The 19654-nt window shown below is 59.3% G+C and overlaps 4 protein-coding genes across 5 annotated transcripts; all 4 read left to right on the forward strand.

Annotated features, from left to right (window-relative positions):
* Positions 1 to 1795: 1795 nt before the first annotated feature.
* On the forward strand, positions 1796 to 3608 carry SPEM2 (SPEM family member 2). The gene is made up of 3 exons (XM_041770404.1): positions 1796 to 1933; positions 2092 to 2149; positions 2284 to 3608. The coding sequence occupies exons 1-3, from the start codon at positions 1796 to 1798 to the stop codon at positions 3606 to 3608; spliced, it is 1521 nt and encodes a 506-aa protein (XP_041626338.1).
* Positions 3609 to 4253: 645 nt separating this feature from the next.
* Positions 4254 to 8279, forward strand: SPEM3 (SPEM family member 3). Its single transcript, XM_041773011.1, has 3 exons — positions 4254 to 4391; positions 4536 to 4593; positions 4699 to 8279. Exons 1-3 carry the CDS (start codon positions 4254 to 4256, stop codon positions 8277 to 8279), a joined length of 3777 nt encoding a protein of 1258 aa, XP_041628945.1.
* Positions 8280 to 10091: 1812 nt separating this feature from the next.
* Positions 10092 to 12285, forward strand: TMEM102 (transmembrane protein 102). 2 transcript variants are annotated; one of them, XM_041771415.1, is made up of 3 exons: positions 10092 to 10325; positions 10504 to 10878; positions 10980 to 12285. In XM_041771415.1, exons 2-3 carry the CDS (start codon positions 10665 to 10667, stop codon positions 12275 to 12277), a joined length of 1512 nt encoding a protein of 503 aa, XP_041627349.1. In that variant the 5' UTR covers positions 10092 to 10325; positions 10504 to 10664; the 3' UTR covers positions 12278 to 12285. The 2 variants fall into 2 exon arrangements, with proteins under 2 accessions (XP_041627349.1, XP_041627350.1); XM_041771416.1 differs by having other exon boundaries at positions 10093 to 10878; positions 11151 to 12285.
* Positions 12286 to 14353: 2068 nt separating this feature from the next.
* On the forward strand, positions 14354 to 19564 carry FGF11 (fibroblast growth factor 11). The gene is made up of 5 exons (XM_041771417.1): positions 14354 to 14548; positions 16199 to 16309; positions 16502 to 16605; positions 16871 to 17069; positions 17460 to 19564. Exons 1-5 carry the CDS (start codon positions 14356 to 14358, stop codon positions 17528 to 17530), a joined length of 678 nt encoding a protein of 225 aa, XP_041627351.1. The 5' UTR covers positions 14354 to 14355; the 3' UTR covers positions 17531 to 19564.
* The last annotated feature ends 90 nt before the right edge of the window (positions 19565 to 19654 follow it).

A 19654-nucleotide genomic window follows, 5' to 3' on the forward strand; every position in this document is an offset into this window, starting at 1 on the left:
CCCTCATCAACCTCTCAGCTGCCCCTAGCTCCTAGCCCCTTCTGGGTCCCGAGGTTCCCACCTGGCACTCTCATGTTTTCTTACATGCCTGAAGCAGCCCCACACTCAAATCCTTTTCCAGATCCTCCGGCAGACCTGCGCTAGAACAGAGATCCCAGCAGCCCCGTGGTCCTAGCCCCTTGGTGGCCCGGTTTCGGCCAGAGCCCGGAGTTGGGCTGCAGCCACAAGGCGTGGTGTGCTTCTCCACTAAGCCCTGGTTTCTTTGAGGGGGGCTAGTGGAGTGTGAGGGCATCCAGGCCCTCGCAATTCCCCAGTCCAGGGCCCATGAGCAGGTACAGGGTCGGAGCAGAGGAGCAAACCCCAAGCACATCCTCAAGGGCTTCCCTCTGTGACTTCAACTCCTCTGATTAGTACCTGCCTGTCACCAATGAGGAGACTAAGGCTCAGAGAAGGCAAGTGACTTATTCGTGGTCACAGAGACACCAGGCATCAGCTTCATGGTCTCAGACGCTCTGGGCACTGAGTTAGCTCGGCCCATCAGACTCCTCACCTTCCTCAGTCTGCCGTGTGAACTCATCAGAATATTCCATCCATGGACAGCAGGGATACACAGACCCTACCCTACTCCTAGATAGTTGGCATCACACATGGGCATGCACCCATGTGTACACATGTCCACACACGTGTGCACTTGGGAGTGAGAAGCCATGTGAGTGTGCCTGGGCCGAAGGAACTGGACCCCACCTTCTGTAGCAGATGGATTCCTGGAATGTGGAAAGACAGGCCTTTTGTGAATCAGCCTGCTTCTCTGTTCCCTTATATGCAAGCACCGGTAGTGATAATTTTAAGTCGACTGATTCCCTTCAGTGAGTACATATTGAGCACCTACTATGTGTGTTTGGAGGCTCGAAGGGAAATGCGCACTGGCTGTTCCTTGATTTCTGCCAAGCTGCTCACCGGTGCAAACAGATGACTCGAGGTCCCCAGGGCGCCACGTCCACAGACCCCAGTGATGCATCTGCTTCAGAACGAAGGCTCCTTTCGTCCTATCAACAATTACATCTATTTTGTGCGTTGTGCATCTCGTGAGGTTTTCTTAAGGAGGGAGCTGACAGTTTTCCAACAGGGAGGGCTAGGTCAGTGGGAGGACAGTAGTTAGGAAGGAGAGGGAGCACATTCTGGGTGGCAAGCACCTGGGTGGTGGAAGTCAGCCTTGCTCTGGCCTTGGTGGCCACACCACATAGGGCTGCAATCCTTTGCCAGGAAGGGGTGGGGAGGATAGGCACTAGAGGAATTATGATAGGAAGGCCAGGGAGGGAACGGCAGAGTGGGAAGACCCCAGAGGGGACTCTTGCTGTCACCCTAGCTGCTGGCCCAGGTAGGCATGGGTGCAGAGTACCCACAAGCTGCCTTAATGTCTCAAAAAAGAACAATGAAATGGAGAAATTTCTTTATGAATGATTCAGTCACTACGAAGAAGACCATCTTAAGACTATAGCTACTGTATCTTCAAATCAGGAATCAGGTGTTGATTTGAGCAAGCCCCCCCTGTGGAGACAGGGACAGATTGAGCTCCGGGCTATCTGGGCAGCCAAGGTCAGCGAAGACCATAGAAAGGCAGAGCCTAGCAGATAAAAGACCTGCCACCTCTGCATTGTGACTCCCCGCAATGTGCCCCATTATGACCCAGCACCCTCACCAGCTGGTAGGTGTCCCCAGGTCCCTGGATGAGTATAGTGTGGTCCGGGCTGGTGGGGGGGTGCGGCGGCCCAGGCGGCCCTAGGGCCCCCCCACCATGGAAAACCAGCTCTGGTATGACAACGTGGGGTGCTGCAACCAACACCAAGAACATCTCCAGGATCCTGAAGACTTACTGCTCCTGCTGCTGGGCCTCATCGTTCTTGTCAACATTGGGATCAACGTGGTGACTGTGGTCAGTGATGGCGGGGGACCGCCCCAGGGGTGAAGAAGGCTGAGGGTGGGGGCCCACCTCCACCTGCAGGAGTGGTCTTGGCTGGGAGCCAGGTAGGGGTAGGGGCGGGAAGGATTGAGAGCCCCCTGGTCTTCACTCCCACCTTACCCTACCCCCAGATGTGGCACGGGCTCCAGAATGGCTTAGAGAAGGTGATCTGTTGGATTAATCAGAAAAGTAAGTATGGCAGCAAGAGAGGTAGGGGTCCCCCCATCCCCCGATGCCATCAGCACAACCCAGGCTGCAGGGTTCCCCACCCTGGGATCTTCTGACAATTGCCTTGGGGCTTCATGAACTCTTGTCACCCCCAGATGAAATCTTAAAGGCCTGTGAAAGTTCCCCCAAAGAATTCTCAGCCAAGGCCCAAGATGTCCACATTCACTGCACCCTGGACCCTGTAGAGGTGAAGATGGCCCCGCCTGCTTGCTACTCCTCTTCCTCCTACCACCTCCGTCACAACTCCCGCTGCTGCTGCCAACACCCCCAGAGCCGACGCCGCCCCCGCAGTCGCCGCCCCAGCCCCCGCCGCGGCCCTGACCACCATCACCACCCTTGCAGCCACCAGTGGGGGCTGAAGAACGGGAGGCACGTCCGGCACAACCGCTCAGGCTTCCATAGCCACCATCACAGCCGCAAGATGTCACAGCTGCGGCCCGTGCCCTTCTTCGATGGGGAAGACCTGGACTCCTACCTGGAGGAGGAGGATGACCTGGCTTTCCCACACCCCAAGTGCCCCTGGGGGCGCTGGAGAGAGCTTTACCAGCACAGGGGCCTGCCCTCCAATCTGGGGCTGTGGGGCCGCCAGGGGGGGATCCTGGCCAGCCTGCCACCTCCCTCTCTCTACCTCTCCCCTGAGCTGCGCCGCCTGCCCAAGCGCGTGGAGGCCAAGTCAGAACTGAGGCTGCAGTCTTATGGGCCCCACTGTTCCCAGTCCCGAATCTGGGGCAATCTGGAGGCTGAACAGTGGGGCTCTTCCCCTCCACCCCTCCGCCGGCTGCCCCCAAACCCTTCCTGGGCCCCCACAGGGTACAGCCCTTACACCTCGGCTGCCCAGCTGCTCTATGACTCCTGGGACCAGTGGCGGGGGGGCACCGAGGGCTCTGAGCCTCCTTTTGCCCTGGTGCCCCGGGGCTCCCGGCCCGAGGCCCGGGAGCATTGTTCTCCACAGGCCCACAGGCGGAGCCTCCCCAGCCATGCATACAGCCAGCCCAACCGCAGCCCCCACCCATCCACCGGCCACTTGGGCTACAGCTCCCGGGATCCCCACGAGGTTCGGCGCCGAGCGGCTGAATGGGCAGAGGCCCTACCCGCTCGGCACCCCCTAACAGCCTCTGCCTCCCTCACTATATTGGGTGAGACCTCATACCAACGGGCCCCAGCCCCCAGCTCGGCCCTGCTCCCCCACTCTTCCCAGCCCCTGTCTGCCGACCAGGCTCCCGAGCCCCCCCAAGCCCAGCCCACCTTCATGCCGCTCAGCAGGAACCCAGGCGGCAATGCAGGCTACCAGGTGTACGACAGCCTGGAGCTGAAGCGACAGGTGCAGGAGAGCCGAGCGAGGGCCAGCTCTCTGCCTCCACCTTCGACCTCGGCCTCCAGGCCCTCCCTGCACAGGAGCCGGACCGGGAAGCTTCACTGACCAGCGGGGAACGCGGGTGGCAGGGTCGGGCTTGGAGAGAAGAATAAAGAGCAGCAGAGTCCAGGAAACATTGTGCTGTTCTGTGGCTTGGGAGTGGCACTCCTCCTGCCAGCCTGGGCCCTGGCCCTTGGCTCCCTGAAGCAAGAAGCCAGCGTCCCTCCTTGGCATGAGGCTCCTCTTGGCCATGGGGACCCACCATCCCACCAGCACGGCCGTCCCCCCACCCCCACCCCGGGTCCTGCACCATGCTCTAAGATCTGAAGGCTGCAGATCCTCAGCCACTGGTCTCTGAGCACTGGCTCTGGGGGTCTGCCCCCCATCCCCAATTCGAAACGTGGGCTCAGAGGCTCAGCCCCACGTGACACGGTGAGGTCAGATTCCAGTGTCTGGTCAGAGCCAGGAGGGCAGGAAGAAGCCCCAGGGCTCTGGAATGGGCCAGGCCTTCCCCCGGGGCTCTGAGGCCAGATCTTCCCAGTTCCCAGGGCAGACCATCACAGGCCCTCCAGTTTCCTACCCACCTTCATTGTGACCCCAACCACCCACCCCATTATGACCCATCCCTCTCCCCCTCCCGCACCAGAGAAGTCTGGCTCCTAGTGAGTATGTGGGGGCCAGGGGGCCCAGTTAATCCTGGGACCCCCAGCCATGGGTGAGCGAGCCCACCACGGAGCCCAAGTGTGCTCTGGCACCAACCCCAGGAAGTGCCAGGACCTAGGAGACTCAATTCTTCTGATTCTGGGCAGCTTCATCTTGCTCAACGTGGGGATCAATGTGGTGACTCTGGTCAGGGCGGTGGCCGGGCAACAGGGTTGGGGGCGCCCCGGGATCTGGAAGAGGCTGAGGTGGGAGGGCTGCTGGGATGTGGCTGAACAGGCGGCTTCGGGGCTCACCCCACTCTTGGGCTCCCCCTTCCCCTGCTTCTCTCAGCTCTGGAGGCACCTGAAGAGCTCCTTGCGGATTCTTTTCCATCATTTCTTCCCCAAAGGTGAGCGGGCCCCACCCTCCAGCCTCAAGGGGGGGTGTGGAACCTGTCCCCTTTTCCCCGGCCCTCAGGAACCCAGGCCTGGTCCCATCCCGCCTTTCCCGGCAGACAAGCAACCCAGCTGCGTAGGCAGCCGTCCCATGTGCGTGCGCTGCTCCATGGACACCAAGAACATGTGCTCGGGGGTCTCCTCTCGCTTCCACCGCCGCCCGGGCTTCCTGCATGGGCACCCTAACCACCTTGACTCCTGGGTACCAGATATGAATGAAGAGAAGGCTTCTGGGTGCTGCTGGATGCCGCCTCAGTGTGGACATGCTGGGGCTCCCCTGGGCCCTCCTTGGGGACTGTGGAAGGAGGGGGCAGCAGGGGAGGCCCCTCAGGTCCCGGTTTTAAAGGCCCGGACCCCCTTTATTTCCAGGCACGAGGCACCTTCCCAGTTACCCAGGATGAGCAAGCTGGATATGGCCCCTCTCCTTTTGCCCCACAAGAGCAAGACCAAGACCCCAGACCACGCCCCAGAGCATGTCCTGGCCCAGACCCAGAACAGCTCCCCGGTCTACACCCCTGAGCACACCACCACCCACACCCAGACCTGCTCCCTGGCCCAAACACCTGAGCACACCACCCTCAAGACTCAGACCTGCTCCCTGGCCCACACCCCTGAGCACACCACCACCCACACCCAGACCTGCTCCCCAGCCCACACTCCCCAGCACACTAAGCCCCAGGCCCAGATCTGCTCCGCAGCCCATCGCCATGAGCACACCACCCCCCAGGCCCAGGCCCAGGCCCAGGCCCCGGCCCAGGCCCAGACCTCCTCCCTAGCCCATGTCCTTGAGCACACCACCCTTCAGGCCCAGACCTGCTCCCCAGCTCACGCCCCTGAGCACAAGCTCCCTCAGGCACAGATGCACTCCCCAGCCCAAGCCCCCAAGTACAACCCTCTCCAGGCCCAGACCTGTTCCCCAGAGCACACCACCCCCCAAGCCCAGACCCACTCCCCAGCCCATGCCACTGAGCACATCCCCGCCCAGGTCCACGTCCCTGATCTTACCTCAGTCCAGGCGCACACCCACTCCCCAAGCTTCACCCCTGAGCACACTCAGCAGCACACTCCTGCCCAGACCCACAGCCCTGAGCACACCTCAGCCCATCCCCTGGGTCACAGCCCTGAGCATGTAATAGCCCATGCCCCAGCCTGCACTCTGTCCCATGCTCATCTAACCTATACCCATGCCCCTCACACTCTGGCCCCTGCTCCCACATCTGCCCCAGCCCTTCCTCCAATGTCTACCCCTGCCAGGATTCCTGCCCCAGCTCCTGCCCCAGCCCCTGCCCCACCTCCTGCCCCAGCTTTGGTCATGACCCTGACTACCACTCCTGTCCCAGTTCCCATCTCTGCCACCACCCATACCCCCATCATAACTCCTATTCCCTCTACCCTGACTGCCTTCAGCCAAGGCCTCTCCACTGGCCATGTGGTCTACAATGCCCGTAGGGGCAAGCAGAACTTGTGCCATGTGTGCCCTCCCCCAAACTCTGAGTATTCCAGAAAGGACGGAGGCACCCTCCCCAGGCCCCAAGAGGGGCAGGGTCTGTGTGGCTCTGATACAGCTGAGCCAACGTTAAAACACCATAGTGGGGACAGTGCCAAGCCCTCCACAGGCTCCGTACTGGGTTACCTAGAGTTGGGGAATGTGGAATGGAAGATCTCAAATGATGCCAAAGACAAGTTCTTACAGCCCAAGACCTTCCCTTATTTCAGCTTCCATCCTTGCAGTTCTGAGAGGAGAAACACAGACTCTCAGACCCCAGTCTACCCCAAATTCCTGGTCTCCTCCAAGGATGCCACACCTTCTCAACCTTGCTTTCATTTTCCAACCAGTACCCAGAGCTCACTGAGCGCCATTCCTCCACCTTGCACTTTGTCTCTGCCTCTCTTGTCTCCCAGGTCCTTTGTCTTTCATCAACCCTCCGGCCACCAGAAGCCCTCCACCTCAATGCAGACCCCTGCCTTTCCCCCGACCTCCACATCTTCTCAAACTGTCCCCTCTTCCCAGTTCCCCATCCCTCCCCAGTTCTCCAAGACTTTCCAACCCCCGATCCAACCCCAAACCCCTGAACATCAGGAGAGTCTAGGCCTCAACCAAGATTCTGGCCTCCAAAGGACTTCATGCCCTTCAAAGGACTTGAGAGTTGCCAGGAACCCAGGCCTTACCCCAAGTCCAGACTTCTGTAAGAACCCAGGCCTTGTTCAAGATCCAGGTCTAAGCAAGCCCCCAGGCCTTACTCAAGACCCTTCCCAAGACTCTGGACTTCACAAGAATCTGGTCATTACCCAAGATTCTGGCCCCCAAAAGAGCCTAGGTCCTACACAAGATTCAGCTATCTTTAGGAGCCCATGTCCTACCCAACCTTCTGGCCTCCACAGGAACATACCATTTCCCCAAACTTCTGACATTCAGAGGAGCTCAGGCTTTATGCAAAACTCTGGAGTCTATAGGAATCTACAACAAAACCAAGAGGCTATACTCTATAAAAGTCAAGATCTTTCCCAAACAAGTGGTCTCCATAATAGCCCAGGCCATTCTCAAGATTCTGGAGGTTATAAGAGTACAGGTAATGTCCATGAGCCGGGAGTCTCTAGGAGTCTAGGCCTTTCCCAAAATTCTTGCCCACAGAAGAGCCCAAACCTTGCCCAAGACTGTGGAGTCAACAGGAGCCCAGGTTTGATTCAAACCTCTGGTCTCCATAAGGGCTCAGGCCTTACCCAAGACTCAGGAGACTATAAGAATTCAGGCCTCCTCCAAGAATCTGGAGTCCACAGGGGCCTAGGCCTTATTCAAGAGTCTGATCTCCATAAGAATCCAAACTTTGCATCAGCCACTCAAGTCGAAAGGAGATGTGGCCATACACAAGACATTGGAATTTACAGGAGCCCAGAATATACCCAAGACCCAAACTTCCATAACTACCCAGGAATGAATCAAGATCCTGGCCCTCAGAAGGGCTCAGCCCTTACCCAAGACCATCGCTTCCCCGAGACTCAAGGCCCTATTGGGGAATCAGGCCACCACAAGGATTCATGCCTCATCCCGAATCCCAGCCACCACAGGAACCCAGGCCTTGTTCTAGGTACTGACTCAGTCCAAGTCTTGGGTCAACCTCAGAACCCAAAGTCAACATTGAGCCTGATGAAGTCATTTGTACCTGAGGAAGCCCCTCAGAAGGAGGATGTGGAACAGCACCTCCCCTGGACTTCTGTCCCCATTAGTCAGAACTCCAGCTCTACTAAGCCTCAGGTGATGATCTACAATGACCTGCAAACCTTCTCCGAGGTACCTGTGCTGATAGAGCTACAGCCGTCCTCCCGGCGAGCAGGTAGCCAAGACTGGGTATACCGTCCTGTGGATATAGTTTCCTCAGCCTGCCAGAACTATCGCCAGATGTCAGTGCCTCCGAAAATCAGCTGGAAGCCCTACTGCCCTGGGTCAGGCACCCGTGTAGGGCATGTGGTCTTTGATGCTCGCCAGAGACAGTTCGCGGTGGGCAGGGACAAGTGTGAAGCTCTGTCTCCCAGGCGCATGCGCCAAGAGGCATCCAGCAACTTACCGGAGACCAAGGAGTGGGGGTATCAGTGTGTGATGCGGAACTTGGAAAAAGAGGGGACAAAGGTGCATCTGGAATAAAGAGTCAATAGAAGTGTTCTGTGGTTGTTTTGAGGACCCCATGCACCCCAGCCCCATTCCTAATGCTGGCCACCCACAGGGCCTGATGGGGACTCGTACTAGCCCTGCCCCGGCTGCTCTTGCATTACTGCTTGGTGAAACCCATCATCCCCAAGGCCTACTGCTGCGTTGCCCAATGCAGTAGCCACTAGCCAAATATGGTTGTTAACATGGAAATTAAATTAAATATAATGTAGGGGCACTAGGCTGGCTCAGTCGGTAGAACAGGTGACTCTTGATCTCAGAGTTGTGAGTTCAAGTCCCACATTGGGCATGGAGACTACTTTGAAAAAGAAGAAAAAAAAATTTTTTTAAGATTTTTTTATTCATGAGACACACGTAGAGAGAGGCAGAGACATAGGCAGTGGGAGAACAGGCTCCCTGTGGGGAGTGTGATGCGGGACTTGGTACCAGGGCCCCGGGATCACACCCCGAGCCAAAGGCAGATGCTCAACCACTGAGCCACCCAGGTGCCCCCCAAAAAAAGGAAATTTAAAATTCTGTTCCTCAGTCTCATTATCTACATGTGAAGTCTTCAATAGCCATGTGTGGCTACCAAATTGGACAGCACACATTAAGGACACTTCCACCATTGCAGAAAATCCTATTGGACAGCAACGCTTTAGAGTTTAGAGAAACTTTCCTTTTCCTTGTCACTCAAACCCAGCACCTTCAAAACTCCCACAGAACCCAGGGTGTGTGTGCGTGAGGGACCACCCTCTGGGGAGGTGGGAAGATGCAGGGATGCCCCAGACTGTGAGAATGAGCCCAACCTTCAGTTCTCCCCATCTGGTCTCTTGTGTCACAACCAGGTATATGGAAATCTGCCTCCTCAGTTCCGGGCTGTGTTTTGGGGCTGGAAGTTGCTAAGGGAAAATAGCTTTCTTCGACAGTGACTAGAAACCCCTGAGATCAGGGCTTCCCAAATTGAGCTCTGGATTCTGGGAGTCCCCTCCTTTGCAGTCCTTTGCCATGGACTTAGGCCTGTCTCGCTTGGGAAGTAGGGAAGGGGTGTGGGAAGGGATTGTGAGACATCCTGGTCTAGCAGTGGATGGGTCTGATCTGTGAGCCTCCCTGGTTTCCTATGGTTCCATCTTCTCAGTCTGGCTCCTAGTCTCATCCCGAGCTAAAGCTGTGTCCAGACAGCAGTGATCACTGAAAGCAATGTCCTTCTCCTAATCATGTTCCTTTCACCTGGACCTGATTTTCAGTCCTGATAACTCTTCTGTGTCCATGCATGAGCTGGCAGATCCCAAAGTGTGTCCCTGCCAGCGCTTGTGTGTCTGACGTGGGCATCACCAAGATGTATGCCCCTTCCCTGAGGCAGAGGTTTATTCTTGGGTCACCACCTACTAGGCGGTGCCTGACAGGGACTCCAAAGAGATGCCTCCCCGCCTAGCTGGGAGCCCCTTTCCAATGCCTCTCTGTCTCGGATCTACCATGTGCAACCTTTGCAGGCTGCAGTATCACCTCTAAAATGAAGTTAATGATGGCATGGCCGAACCCTCTCCTAGATCTAAATGACCGGGGCTCTTCTACTCACACGAGATGCGGAGGCCCCTAATCATGTCTCCCATTATTAGTTGCTATTCAGATCCATCTTGTTCCAACCCCACGGAATGTCTGCGCGGGGCTGACCTGGGCATGAAAGCCAGAGAACAGGCGATCTCCATAGAAACTACAACTTCCATCAGGCACTACTTCAGCGGAACAGGAAAGGAGGCGAGGGCGTGGCCTGAAAGCCCCGGCAGCTCAGAAGACAAACTACAACCCCCAGGACAGCGCGAGATCTCAGCGGGGCGGAGAGGGCCCGGGCTCCGGCGGGAGGCGGGGCGGGTCCGGAACCACCCCCCGGCGCCAGAAAGGGGCGTGACCGCAACTTGGGAGCGTGGCCTTGGGGCTACAGGAAGAAGTTACCTGTTGAATCGTTCGGTCCGTTCCCTTCCCAGCCCTTGCAGCTATCCCGAAGAGGGCAGCCGCAGACCACAAGCCTCTTCCGAAGAAGAGGTAAGGGTAGGGAGACGAGGGGCGGCGGCGGAGACTGGCTCTCACGTCCCGTAGGAAGGGCTACACCTGCTGAGTCAGGTGAGCCGCTCCTTGGGGGCGGGGACCAGCATTTGAGTAAAAGGCGACGACGGAGGAAGCATTTATTTGTTCGTTTTCAAGACTATTCACAGCCCTTCAGTTGCAGACCCACTGACGTACTGTGCCTGGGGCACTCTCGCGGCCTCGGGAAGAGAGGAACGCCGGCTATCTTTTAGCAGCAGAGGAACGGCCGTCTAAACGTCTCTCCCCCCCCACCCCGCCCGGTCCGTGGTCCCCCTGGCCCCCAAACGATTGAACCACATGGCTTCCGCGGTCTGGGGCAGTGCGCCCTGGTGGGGGCCGCCGCCCCCAGCTCCAGCCCGGCCGCTCACGGACATAGACTTCTGCTCCGGGGCGCAGCTGCAGGAACTCACCCAGCTGATCCAGGAGCTGGGTGTCCAGGAAAGCTGGAGTGACGCGCCCAAGCCGGGGCCAGACCTCCTCCGGGCCAAGGACTTTGTCTTCTCTTTGCTCGGTGAGTAACTCTCCCTGCCTTCGGGAGCTCGCAGCTTTCAGCCCCTCCCCACCCCGCCCGGGCTTTGAGTCACGCCTTCCCGAACCCGTCTTATCCTGTAGGTCTCGTACACCGTCGGGACCCGCGCTTTCCTCCCCAAGCAGAGCTCTTGCTGCTTCGTGGTGGGATTCGCGAGGGCTCCCTGGATCTGGGACTTGCACCCCTAGGCCCCTACATCCGGGGGCCTCATTACGATGCCGGCTTTACACTACTAGTGCCCGTGTTTTCGCTAGACGGCACTGGGCAGGAGCTGCAACTGGATGCGGAGTCCTGTTTCGCGCGGCTACGCCTCCCAGAGCAGATACGGGGAACCTCAGTCCGCGAGGCTTGGCAGGACTGCCTGGGACCCCCAGCCCCAGGAGGACGTGATTCAGTCCACCAAACCCAAAGCGAAGAAAGTCCCAAGGACCGGCAAAGCCCGGTAGACCAGCCGCACGATGGCACTGAGCCTGAGCCAACTGTGTCTTTGGATCAATCATCTGGACCAGAGGGACAAGATGTAATCGATCTGGAGCTTTCCACCCCACTGAAAACCCTGAATGGTGACCTCAGGAAAGCAGCGGTCGTCAGCCCCATCCCCTGGCCCTCGGAGCGTTGGGAGGCGTGGCCCACACTCTGCCCCGCCCAGGTGGCCGCGTGGTTCTTCGCTTCACTGGCCGCGGTCGCAGAGTCCCTGTTCCCGGTCCCGGGGGCCCCACGTCTAGTCCACGCAGCACGCCACGCGGGGTTCACCACCGTCCTCCTGGCGACGCCGGGGCCCCCGCGCCACCTCCTGCTCTTCGACCTAATTCCCGTAGTGTCCGTGGCCGGCTGGCCCGAGGGAGCCCGGAGCCACTCGTGGGCGGGGCCGCTGGCCTCCGAGTCGGCATCCTTCTACCTGGTGCCGGGAGGCCACACCGAGCCGCCGGGCGCCTGCGGCTGGCAGCTCTGCTTCGCCCGCCAGGAGCTGGCGCTCAAGGCGCGCATCCCCGCTCCGCTGCTGCAGGCGCACGCGGCGGCCCAGGCGCTGCTGCGCCCGCTGGTGGCCGGGACCCGGGCCGCGGCGCCCTACCTCCTGCGGACGCTGCTCTACTGGGCGTGCGAGCGGCTGCCCGCGCTCTATCTCGCGCGGCCCGAGAACGCGGGCGCCTGCTGCCTCGGGCTGCTGGATGAACTGGGCCGTGTGCTCGAGGCCGGGACACTGCCCCACTATTTTCTGAGCGGCCGAAAGCTCCGCGTGGGGGACGGCGCTGCCGCGCTGCTCGGGGCGTTGGCCCGGCTCCGCGGGGACCCTGCTGGGGCCCTGCGTGCCGCGGTGGAGGAGGCTAAGGCTGCACGCAAGGGGGGCGGCTTGGCCGGCGTCGGAGGCGGGGCCCATTAAAGGCGCTGCTCCTACCCGCGTGGACAAGTGCTTCTGTTGACCAGCGGGATGTGGTGGGGGCTGCTAACCCCTCGCCGAGGTCACGCGCTGAGTGCCTTGGGCCCGAAGAGCACAGCCCGGAAGGCCTCCTCGGGGCTTCTCCCCATCCTCCTGCCCCGTTCCTGGCCCAGGTCGTCCCATTTCTGGCATCTCTACTCAGATCTGCGGCCAGCACACCTCCCAGCCCGGCGCATCCTCTGGCAACCATCTTCCCCAATTTTTCTGGTCTTTTCTCTTAGGAGTCAATTGGGAAGGGGTGGGGGTGTATATTTGCTGACAAGACGCAGAAGGAAGGTGTGGAGACCCGGGACTGATCAATCTGGCTCACGCAAAATCGGAGATTGAGAGGGCCGGATTGCGCCCAGGGCTGGCTCTCACCACCACCCTCGCCTACTCCGTTATTACCCCGTTAACCTCATTCGTTTCTGCCCTCCCAAGCCGGGCAGGAGGGACCCTCTCTCCATTCTCCCAACGTCCGCCATTCCATCTATCCGAAGCCCAACCTCCCCTCCCATCTAGGGCTCCGTTCAGTGGAGTCACCTCCTTGTCTCCTCCTCTGAACCCTCAAGACGGGCGGCTTTGCCTCGGCTCCGCCCGCCTCCGAGACCGTCCCCACTCCCGGCCTCCGAGGAACCCTGGGGTTCCGCCCGCCGGGCTGCACTCCCCTTTTCCCGGCGTCTCCGCCCCCTGCCCCGCCCCCGGGCCGGCTCTCGAAGGAGGGGGAGCTGCTGTCGCCGCCGCCGCCTCAGCTCCTCACTGCCGCTGCCGCTGCCGCTGCCGCCGCTTGGACCAGCCGCCCGGCCCAGTGCTCTGACTTCGCCGGACCCGGGCGCTCTGCGGAGACATCCTTCCTCCTTCCTGGGGGTCCGGGGCGCCTAGCCCGGCGTTGGGGGAAGCTCGGCTGGCGAGGGACAGGGAGGGAGGAGCCTGGAACAGAAGCCAGCGCCACCCGTCGCCGGATCAACGAGACAGGACAGGTCGAGGGGCGTCGGGGAAGGAAGAGGGGGTGCTCTAGGCTGTCCCGGGGAAGATGAGAAGCCCTGTCGCAGAAAGCTCTGATGCACTCTGACTCGTAGGGGGCCTGTTCACATTCGGGAACTGGTAATAACGTGGGTGCACTCCTCTGGGAGGGGGCGTGGGATCTAAACAGCACCAGCTGTCCCCGAGGAAATTAAGGGGCAATCAGGAAAGAAAAAAAAAAAACAAAAACAAAAACAAAAAAACGGATGCTCCTTATTTCGAGGTGACAGAGGCCCTCCAGACAACCACCTGGTGTATCCACTGGGAAGGGTGGATTTGGAGGTGACTTCAAAAGGAGTGGAGGGTAACAAGGTGAGGAAAGGGGATCAGCAGCTGTACCATGTGCCACTAGAAATGGGGGTGACTTGGTGAAAACAAGGTATTGTCCAGAGACAGGGCCCAGGAACCCCTAGTCGCTGAACGGGGACAGCCTGGGTTTTCCCAGACATAGTTTTGGGGGACTTAACTGGAAAAAAAGTGGAGGATCCTTTCTATTTAGAGGGTGGCAAAGGCACGAAGGTTGGGTCCCTCCCTCACATTGACAGTGCCCCAATAGGGATGGGGTTGAGCTAATATATTCAAAGCTAAGGACTTGAACCCTTTAGATTATAGGAGTGGATTTTGGCAGTGCAGGTCCCCAAAATAGGGTGGAAAGGTGCCTGGGGGTAGTGGAACCACATCTTGGGAATTTTGAGGGTCTTCATGTTCGCCTAAGGGATCTGGGGACGGGGAAGGAAAGAACAGGAGAGGGAGTAATTTTCGGTAGGGGCCAAAAGTCGAGGGTGGGGTCGACAGAGATTTACAGGCTGCTCGGTAGAGTGGAGCTAGAACGGGGCCCAAGGGTGGGAGCCAGCGGCTGGAGGGTGGGGAGGCCTGGGGCTTATCCTCGGGTCCTGTGGGTGAGGCGGTGAGTTGGGACCTCAGCGTCAAGAGCATGCCCTGGTGAGCGGGCTTCTCTTTGAGGAGCCCAGCGCGCTCCGGGCGCCTGCCAGTTTGGGGGTGTCTCCTCCCGGGGCGCCATGGCGGCTCTGGCCAGTAGCCTGATCCGGCAGAAGCGGGAGGTCCGCGAGCCGGGGGGCAGCCGGCCGGTGTCGGCGCAGCGGCGCGTGTGTCCCCGCGGCACCAAGTCCCTTTGCCAGAAGCAGCTCCTCATCCTGCTGTCCAAGGTGCGACTGTGCGGGGGGCGGCCCGCGCGGCCGGACCGCGGCCCTGGTGAGTGGCTGGAGCGGGGTCCCCGGGCCTGGGGTCTCTCCGCCTGGGAGGTTGAGGCCAGGGACTCCGAAGGATGGGGCCCGACTGAGGGGGTGGTCCCCGAAAGTCAAGGAGGGTGGGCCGGGACCACACAGTATCTGCCACACGGTGCCTCAGTTTCCCTTCTCTTTTGCCCATAACCCCGAGTCTCCTTGCTGTCGAAGACAAGGGGAAAGCTTTGAGGGGCTAGGTCCGGGCTCCCGAGGCTCGCGGCCCCGGCTCGCCCCCCCACCCAACGCAGGAGTCCCCACCCCCACCGTCCTCTGCCTACGTGCTGGCTCTCGCGATTCTTTCAAAGCCGAGCGGAGGGGCCTGGGGGTTCCGGACGCCTGGGTCACCCCGAGGGTTTCTGCAGCTCCGGCAGCCCCGCCCCCGCCCCGGTTCTCCCGCTCCTCCACGCCTTGTCTCCGTTCCTGCTTGCCGTGCCCGCCTGGCTGGGCGCCAATCTCCCCAGCTCTCCCCTGGGTGTCCTTGCAGCCACCTCGCCAGCCCGCCCCTCCGAGCGCCCTCCTCGGTGACCTGCGCTCTAAGAGGGGAGCCGGCCATACCCCCAGAACCCACCCTCTCCCGGCGACTCCGAAACCCCCTAGCACACGCTCGGGGGACCCTCCGCCACGAGGAACTCAGACCCAGCACGGGCCGAGAGACCCGCTCGAAGACTGGGGGGTCGTACCACCTGCGAGGGGGTACGAGGAAGTCGGCCGGGAGCCAGCGGCAGGGGAGGAGAGTTGTGAGGGTTGGCGCGTGGTCCCCGTCCAGGCACGGGCGGCGGGAGTCCCTCTGGCCCGGCTCCCGCTTGCGGCCGGCTCCCCGAGGGGTAGCCCCCTCGTGCCCTCCTCCCCCCGCCGCCGGCCCTCCGAGGTGGTACGGTCCGCAGCCCACCTTCGGAGCCGGCCCCGGCCCCCACGTGACTCCGCCCGCCTCACTAGCTCCCCGGCCCCCTTCCCCCATTCCCCCTCAGTGCAGCGGAGCGTCCCCCACCTCCGGCGGGTTACCTGGCTGCAGGGGAGGGGCCGAGCCTCGCGGAGGGCCGGGCCCCTGCGAGCCCGCAGACTGACAGACAGACAGATGGGTCAGTGTCAGACAGGCCGGCACTGGGCCAAGGCAAAGGCCCGCGCCAAGCGAGCGGCAGCCGCAGCAGCAGGTGCTGAGTCAGCGTCGGGCCCGCTCCCGTCCCCACTTCTGAGGAGGCGCCCCCCGCCCCTCCGCCCCAGTCACTAGCCCCCTGTCCCTTCTGCGGTCCTGCCCACTTCCCTCCATCCTCTGCTTCCTGGAGGCTCTCTCCCCTTCCTCTCCCCTCCTTTCCCCTCCCCCACTTCTGGTGGAGCTGTGGAGTAGGAATTAAGCCATTTAAATAAATTTCAATAAATTAAACTGAAAGCTGAGGGTTAGAGGAAGCGGCAAGGACCCACACCCGGGCTTCCTCCGGAGGCAGAGAGAGGTGGAGGAGAGCCTGCTTAGAGAGTCAGAGAGCTGGGGGCCTGGGACCCTTGGCTTCCCCTCCCATTCTCCCTTCTTTCTTTCCTCTGATCCCGCCAAGTGTAGGAATGTTTCTGGGGAAGAGATGTCATATTCAAAGATGAATCTCTCTCTCTCTATCTCTCTCTCCAGAGCCTCAGCTCAAAGGCATTGTCACCAAACTGTTCTGCCGCCAGGGCTTCTACCTCCAGGCAAATCCTGACGGAAGCATCCAGGGCACCCCAGAGGACACCAGCTCCTTTAGTGAGAGGGGAACCCTGCTGCTGGGTGGGAAGGGACACAGAGTGGGGCTAGGAAGGGGCCGTCCTGTTCCCGCTTCAGGTGCTGTTTTCTCTGGCTCTTTGCCCCCTAAGGGAAGCCTTAGAACTGGGCTGTGGGGAGCCAGGCTGGGGGTCTGAGGCCCCAGGGCTTGACACCGCCTCTCTCCACCCCCAGCCCACTTCAACTTGATCCCCGTGGGGCTCCGTGTGGTCACCATCCAGAGTGCCAAGCTGGGTCACTACATGGCCATGAATGCAGAGGGGCTGCTCTATAGCTCGGTGAGATGATGAAGCTGAGTGGCCTGGGGTTTGCTCCACCACCACCACCCTGATCTGGTTTCTAACCCTCCATGGGGTAGGGGGGGTGACCACACTCTCCCCCATGCTCCCTTTCTCCTAGTTTCTGCGTGGCATGAGAAGTGGGCCCTCCCAGCCCAAAATGTATTGATTCTGTCCTGGCTCATTCTTCCCAGGGCTCCCTTCTGTCCAGTGATGTGTCTTTTTGTCTCTCTGTGTGTGCCTCTCTGGGTCTTTGTCTCCCCAGCCACATTTCACAGCTGAGTGTCGCTTTAAGGAATGCGTCTTTGAGAATTACTATGTCCTGTACGCCTCTGCTCTCTATCGCCAGCGCCGCTCTGGCCGGGCCTGGTACCTGGGCCTGGACAAGGAGGGCAGAGTCATGAAGGGAAATCGAGTCAAGAAGACCAAGGCCGCCGCCCACTTCGTGCCCAAGCTCCTGGAGGGTGAGTATGGACGCCAGAGAAGGTGGGCCACATGGGAGGGTGCTGACCTAGATGTGGTCATTGAGCAGACACACAAGTCAGAGGCCACAGGCGTTAACAGAGGACACCTGTTGATCCTTTCCTTGTTCACAAGCACGAAGCTTGTGTGTATGTTCACACCTTGTCACAACCTTGGTATATTGCTTGTCTTATGGTGGGGGGGGGGACACCTGTTATGACAAGTCAAGCTAAGAAGACTTTGGCCTTTGAGGGTTTGGGGAGCCCTCCTCCTGTGGGTTGAGGTTCGCAGAGGATGGGGGGAGGAGAAGGGCTCCCTTTCTGAGCCTCTGATTCCTTCTCGATCTCTCTGTGCCTAATTCTCTTTCCTGCTCCTCTCTCTTCCCTTTACAGTGGCCATGTACCGGGAGCCTTCTCTCCACAGTGTCCCTGAGACTTCACCTCCCAGTCCCCCTGCCCCCTAAAATGTAGTCTGTGGACTGGAGGCTCCCTGCACTTGCACTGAGCTAGCCACCACCACAGCCTGTCTCCCAGCCCTGCTCCCAGCCCTGCCCTCAGCCCTGCCGCCACCACCCATGCCCTGAGCAGCCAGGCCCCAGCAGATGTTCTATCCTGCAGGAGCCAAGGGCTGGCTGTGACCCCTCGCCTCTTCCAGGCTTCAGCTCCTGGGATTTCAGAGAGGGGGATGTCTGAAAATGGTCCTGGCCAATCACTTCTTTCCTTCCACACTCACAGCCCCTGCAAAAGCCTTTTCCTGAGAAGGCGCTGGGGGGTTCCCAAACTGACAGAAAGAACCAGGACACAAACACTCCCCATGCTGGGCTCAGTGCATCCCGGGAGCACTATGCCCTTTTCATTGCCACTGAGCCATAGATTTATAGCCCTACAGGAGCTCAGGATTAATTTCCTTTTTGCCCCACTCCACCTTCTGCCTTGTTCTGGAGAGATTCTGGAACACCAGGCATCCTAGCCAGGGCCCTTTTTGCACTAAGGCTCTGTGCTGGGATGCTGGCATGCTGCCAGGCTCTGCTCTGGATCCATCAGGCTTCTGTCCTTGACCCAGCTGGACCCCCGGTTTCCAAGTAGAGAGAGGCTGGATTTGAGCCCTGTCCAGCTGCTGGCCTTGGCCTGAACTAGGAACAGTCTCAGATCACCACAGTTTTAACTTTCTTATCCCAAAGACACCCAATTCTAGAGCACAGTGTTCTAGACACATACAGAGCCATACTTCCTTCTGAATCAGCTCTAGGACATAGACCACGACTCTCAGCCCTTCCCTCCAGGATGGAACCTGGGCTTCTATAGCCGTATCAATGCCCATATAGAGGGGATCCCTGTATAAACCCTCAGCGGTTTCGCGCCTGCCTTTGGCCCAGGGTGTGATCCTGGAGTCCTGGGATCGAGTCCTGAGTCGGGCTCCTGGCATGGAGCCTGCTTCTCCCTCTGCCTCTCTCTCTCTCTCTCTCTCGCTCTCTATGTCTATCATAAATAAATAAAAATAAATCTTTTAAAAAAATGCCCATATAGAGTGAGCTCCAGACCCACCCTCCTACCTTCTCTAGTAATACCTGTGAAAGATGAGCTCTGGAAAGAACCCAGTTCTGATTCATGGGGAGCTTTGTTGATGAATCAAGAAACACCTCTTGTTTTTCCTAGATTTTCTAAAAACTCAAGTCTTCCTATAGAATGCTAACATTATTTTTACACGTAGTTTCTAGCTCCTCCAGCTCAGCTGGGATCCTGCCAGGGAAACGGAGTCTGAAGGAGGGCAGAGGAGTCCGGGAAGAAATCCTTGGCTCATAGTAGAGAAGCTGGGATGGCCAAGGGGCCCAAACCATGGCATGTTTTGGCTGTGCCTGGGTTGTAGGGACATGGACACTTAGCTACCTCCACAGGAATACCTTCTGGGTCCCTTCTAAAGCTGAGGTCTTTAAGGTAATGGATCTCAAATGAAAAGAACAAACAGGGCACAGCCTTGACCTTCCCCCCCTCCCCCCCATGCAGAGACCCCAATTCAGCAATAAGTTTAACCCCTCTCCCGTAGAAGTCAGGCCAAGGAGGGTGAGGGCTTCTTGGGCTCCAGACCTCATATATCCCCAGAGCTTCTAACTGAATAGAATTTGCTTTACCTTACAGCTATAACCTGAGCTAAGTTTTAGGTACCCAAAAGGGGCCTGACTAGATTTTTCTGAACAGCATGGAGAGCTAGGGGCAGGCCTGAAAAAGATCAGGAACCCACCAGTCAACTAGGAGGGAGACTCTGAGTGGCTTCCAGACCTGGGCAAGGTAGACAGGAGACCATAAAGGGAAGGGCTCAGGCTCCGAGGCAAGTCACTTTTCCTCAGGCTCTTTCTATTTCTGGCTTGTTGCAAGAGGGGTGCCTACTCCCCTCACCCACACAGACCCCTTAGGCCCCACCCCCTCTCCTGGCTTCGCTCCCAGGGGATGATAGGGTCTCCACTCCATGCTCTCTCCATTAAAGATGATTTATACAACTCAAATGTTGTCTGTCATCTGTGGGTGGCGGGCATTGGCAGTTGCTTGGGGCGGGACCAAGTCCTAGGGGCGGGGCGAGGCGGGTGGGCTGG

Source organism: Vulpes lagopus, chromosome 10 (genome assembly GCF_018345385.1).
Source record: "Vulpes lagopus strain Blue_001 chromosome 10, ASM1834538v1, whole genome shotgun sequence".
In the NCBI taxonomy this organism is placed as follows: domain Eukaryota; kingdom Metazoa; phylum Chordata; class Mammalia; order Carnivora; family Canidae; genus Vulpes; species Vulpes lagopus.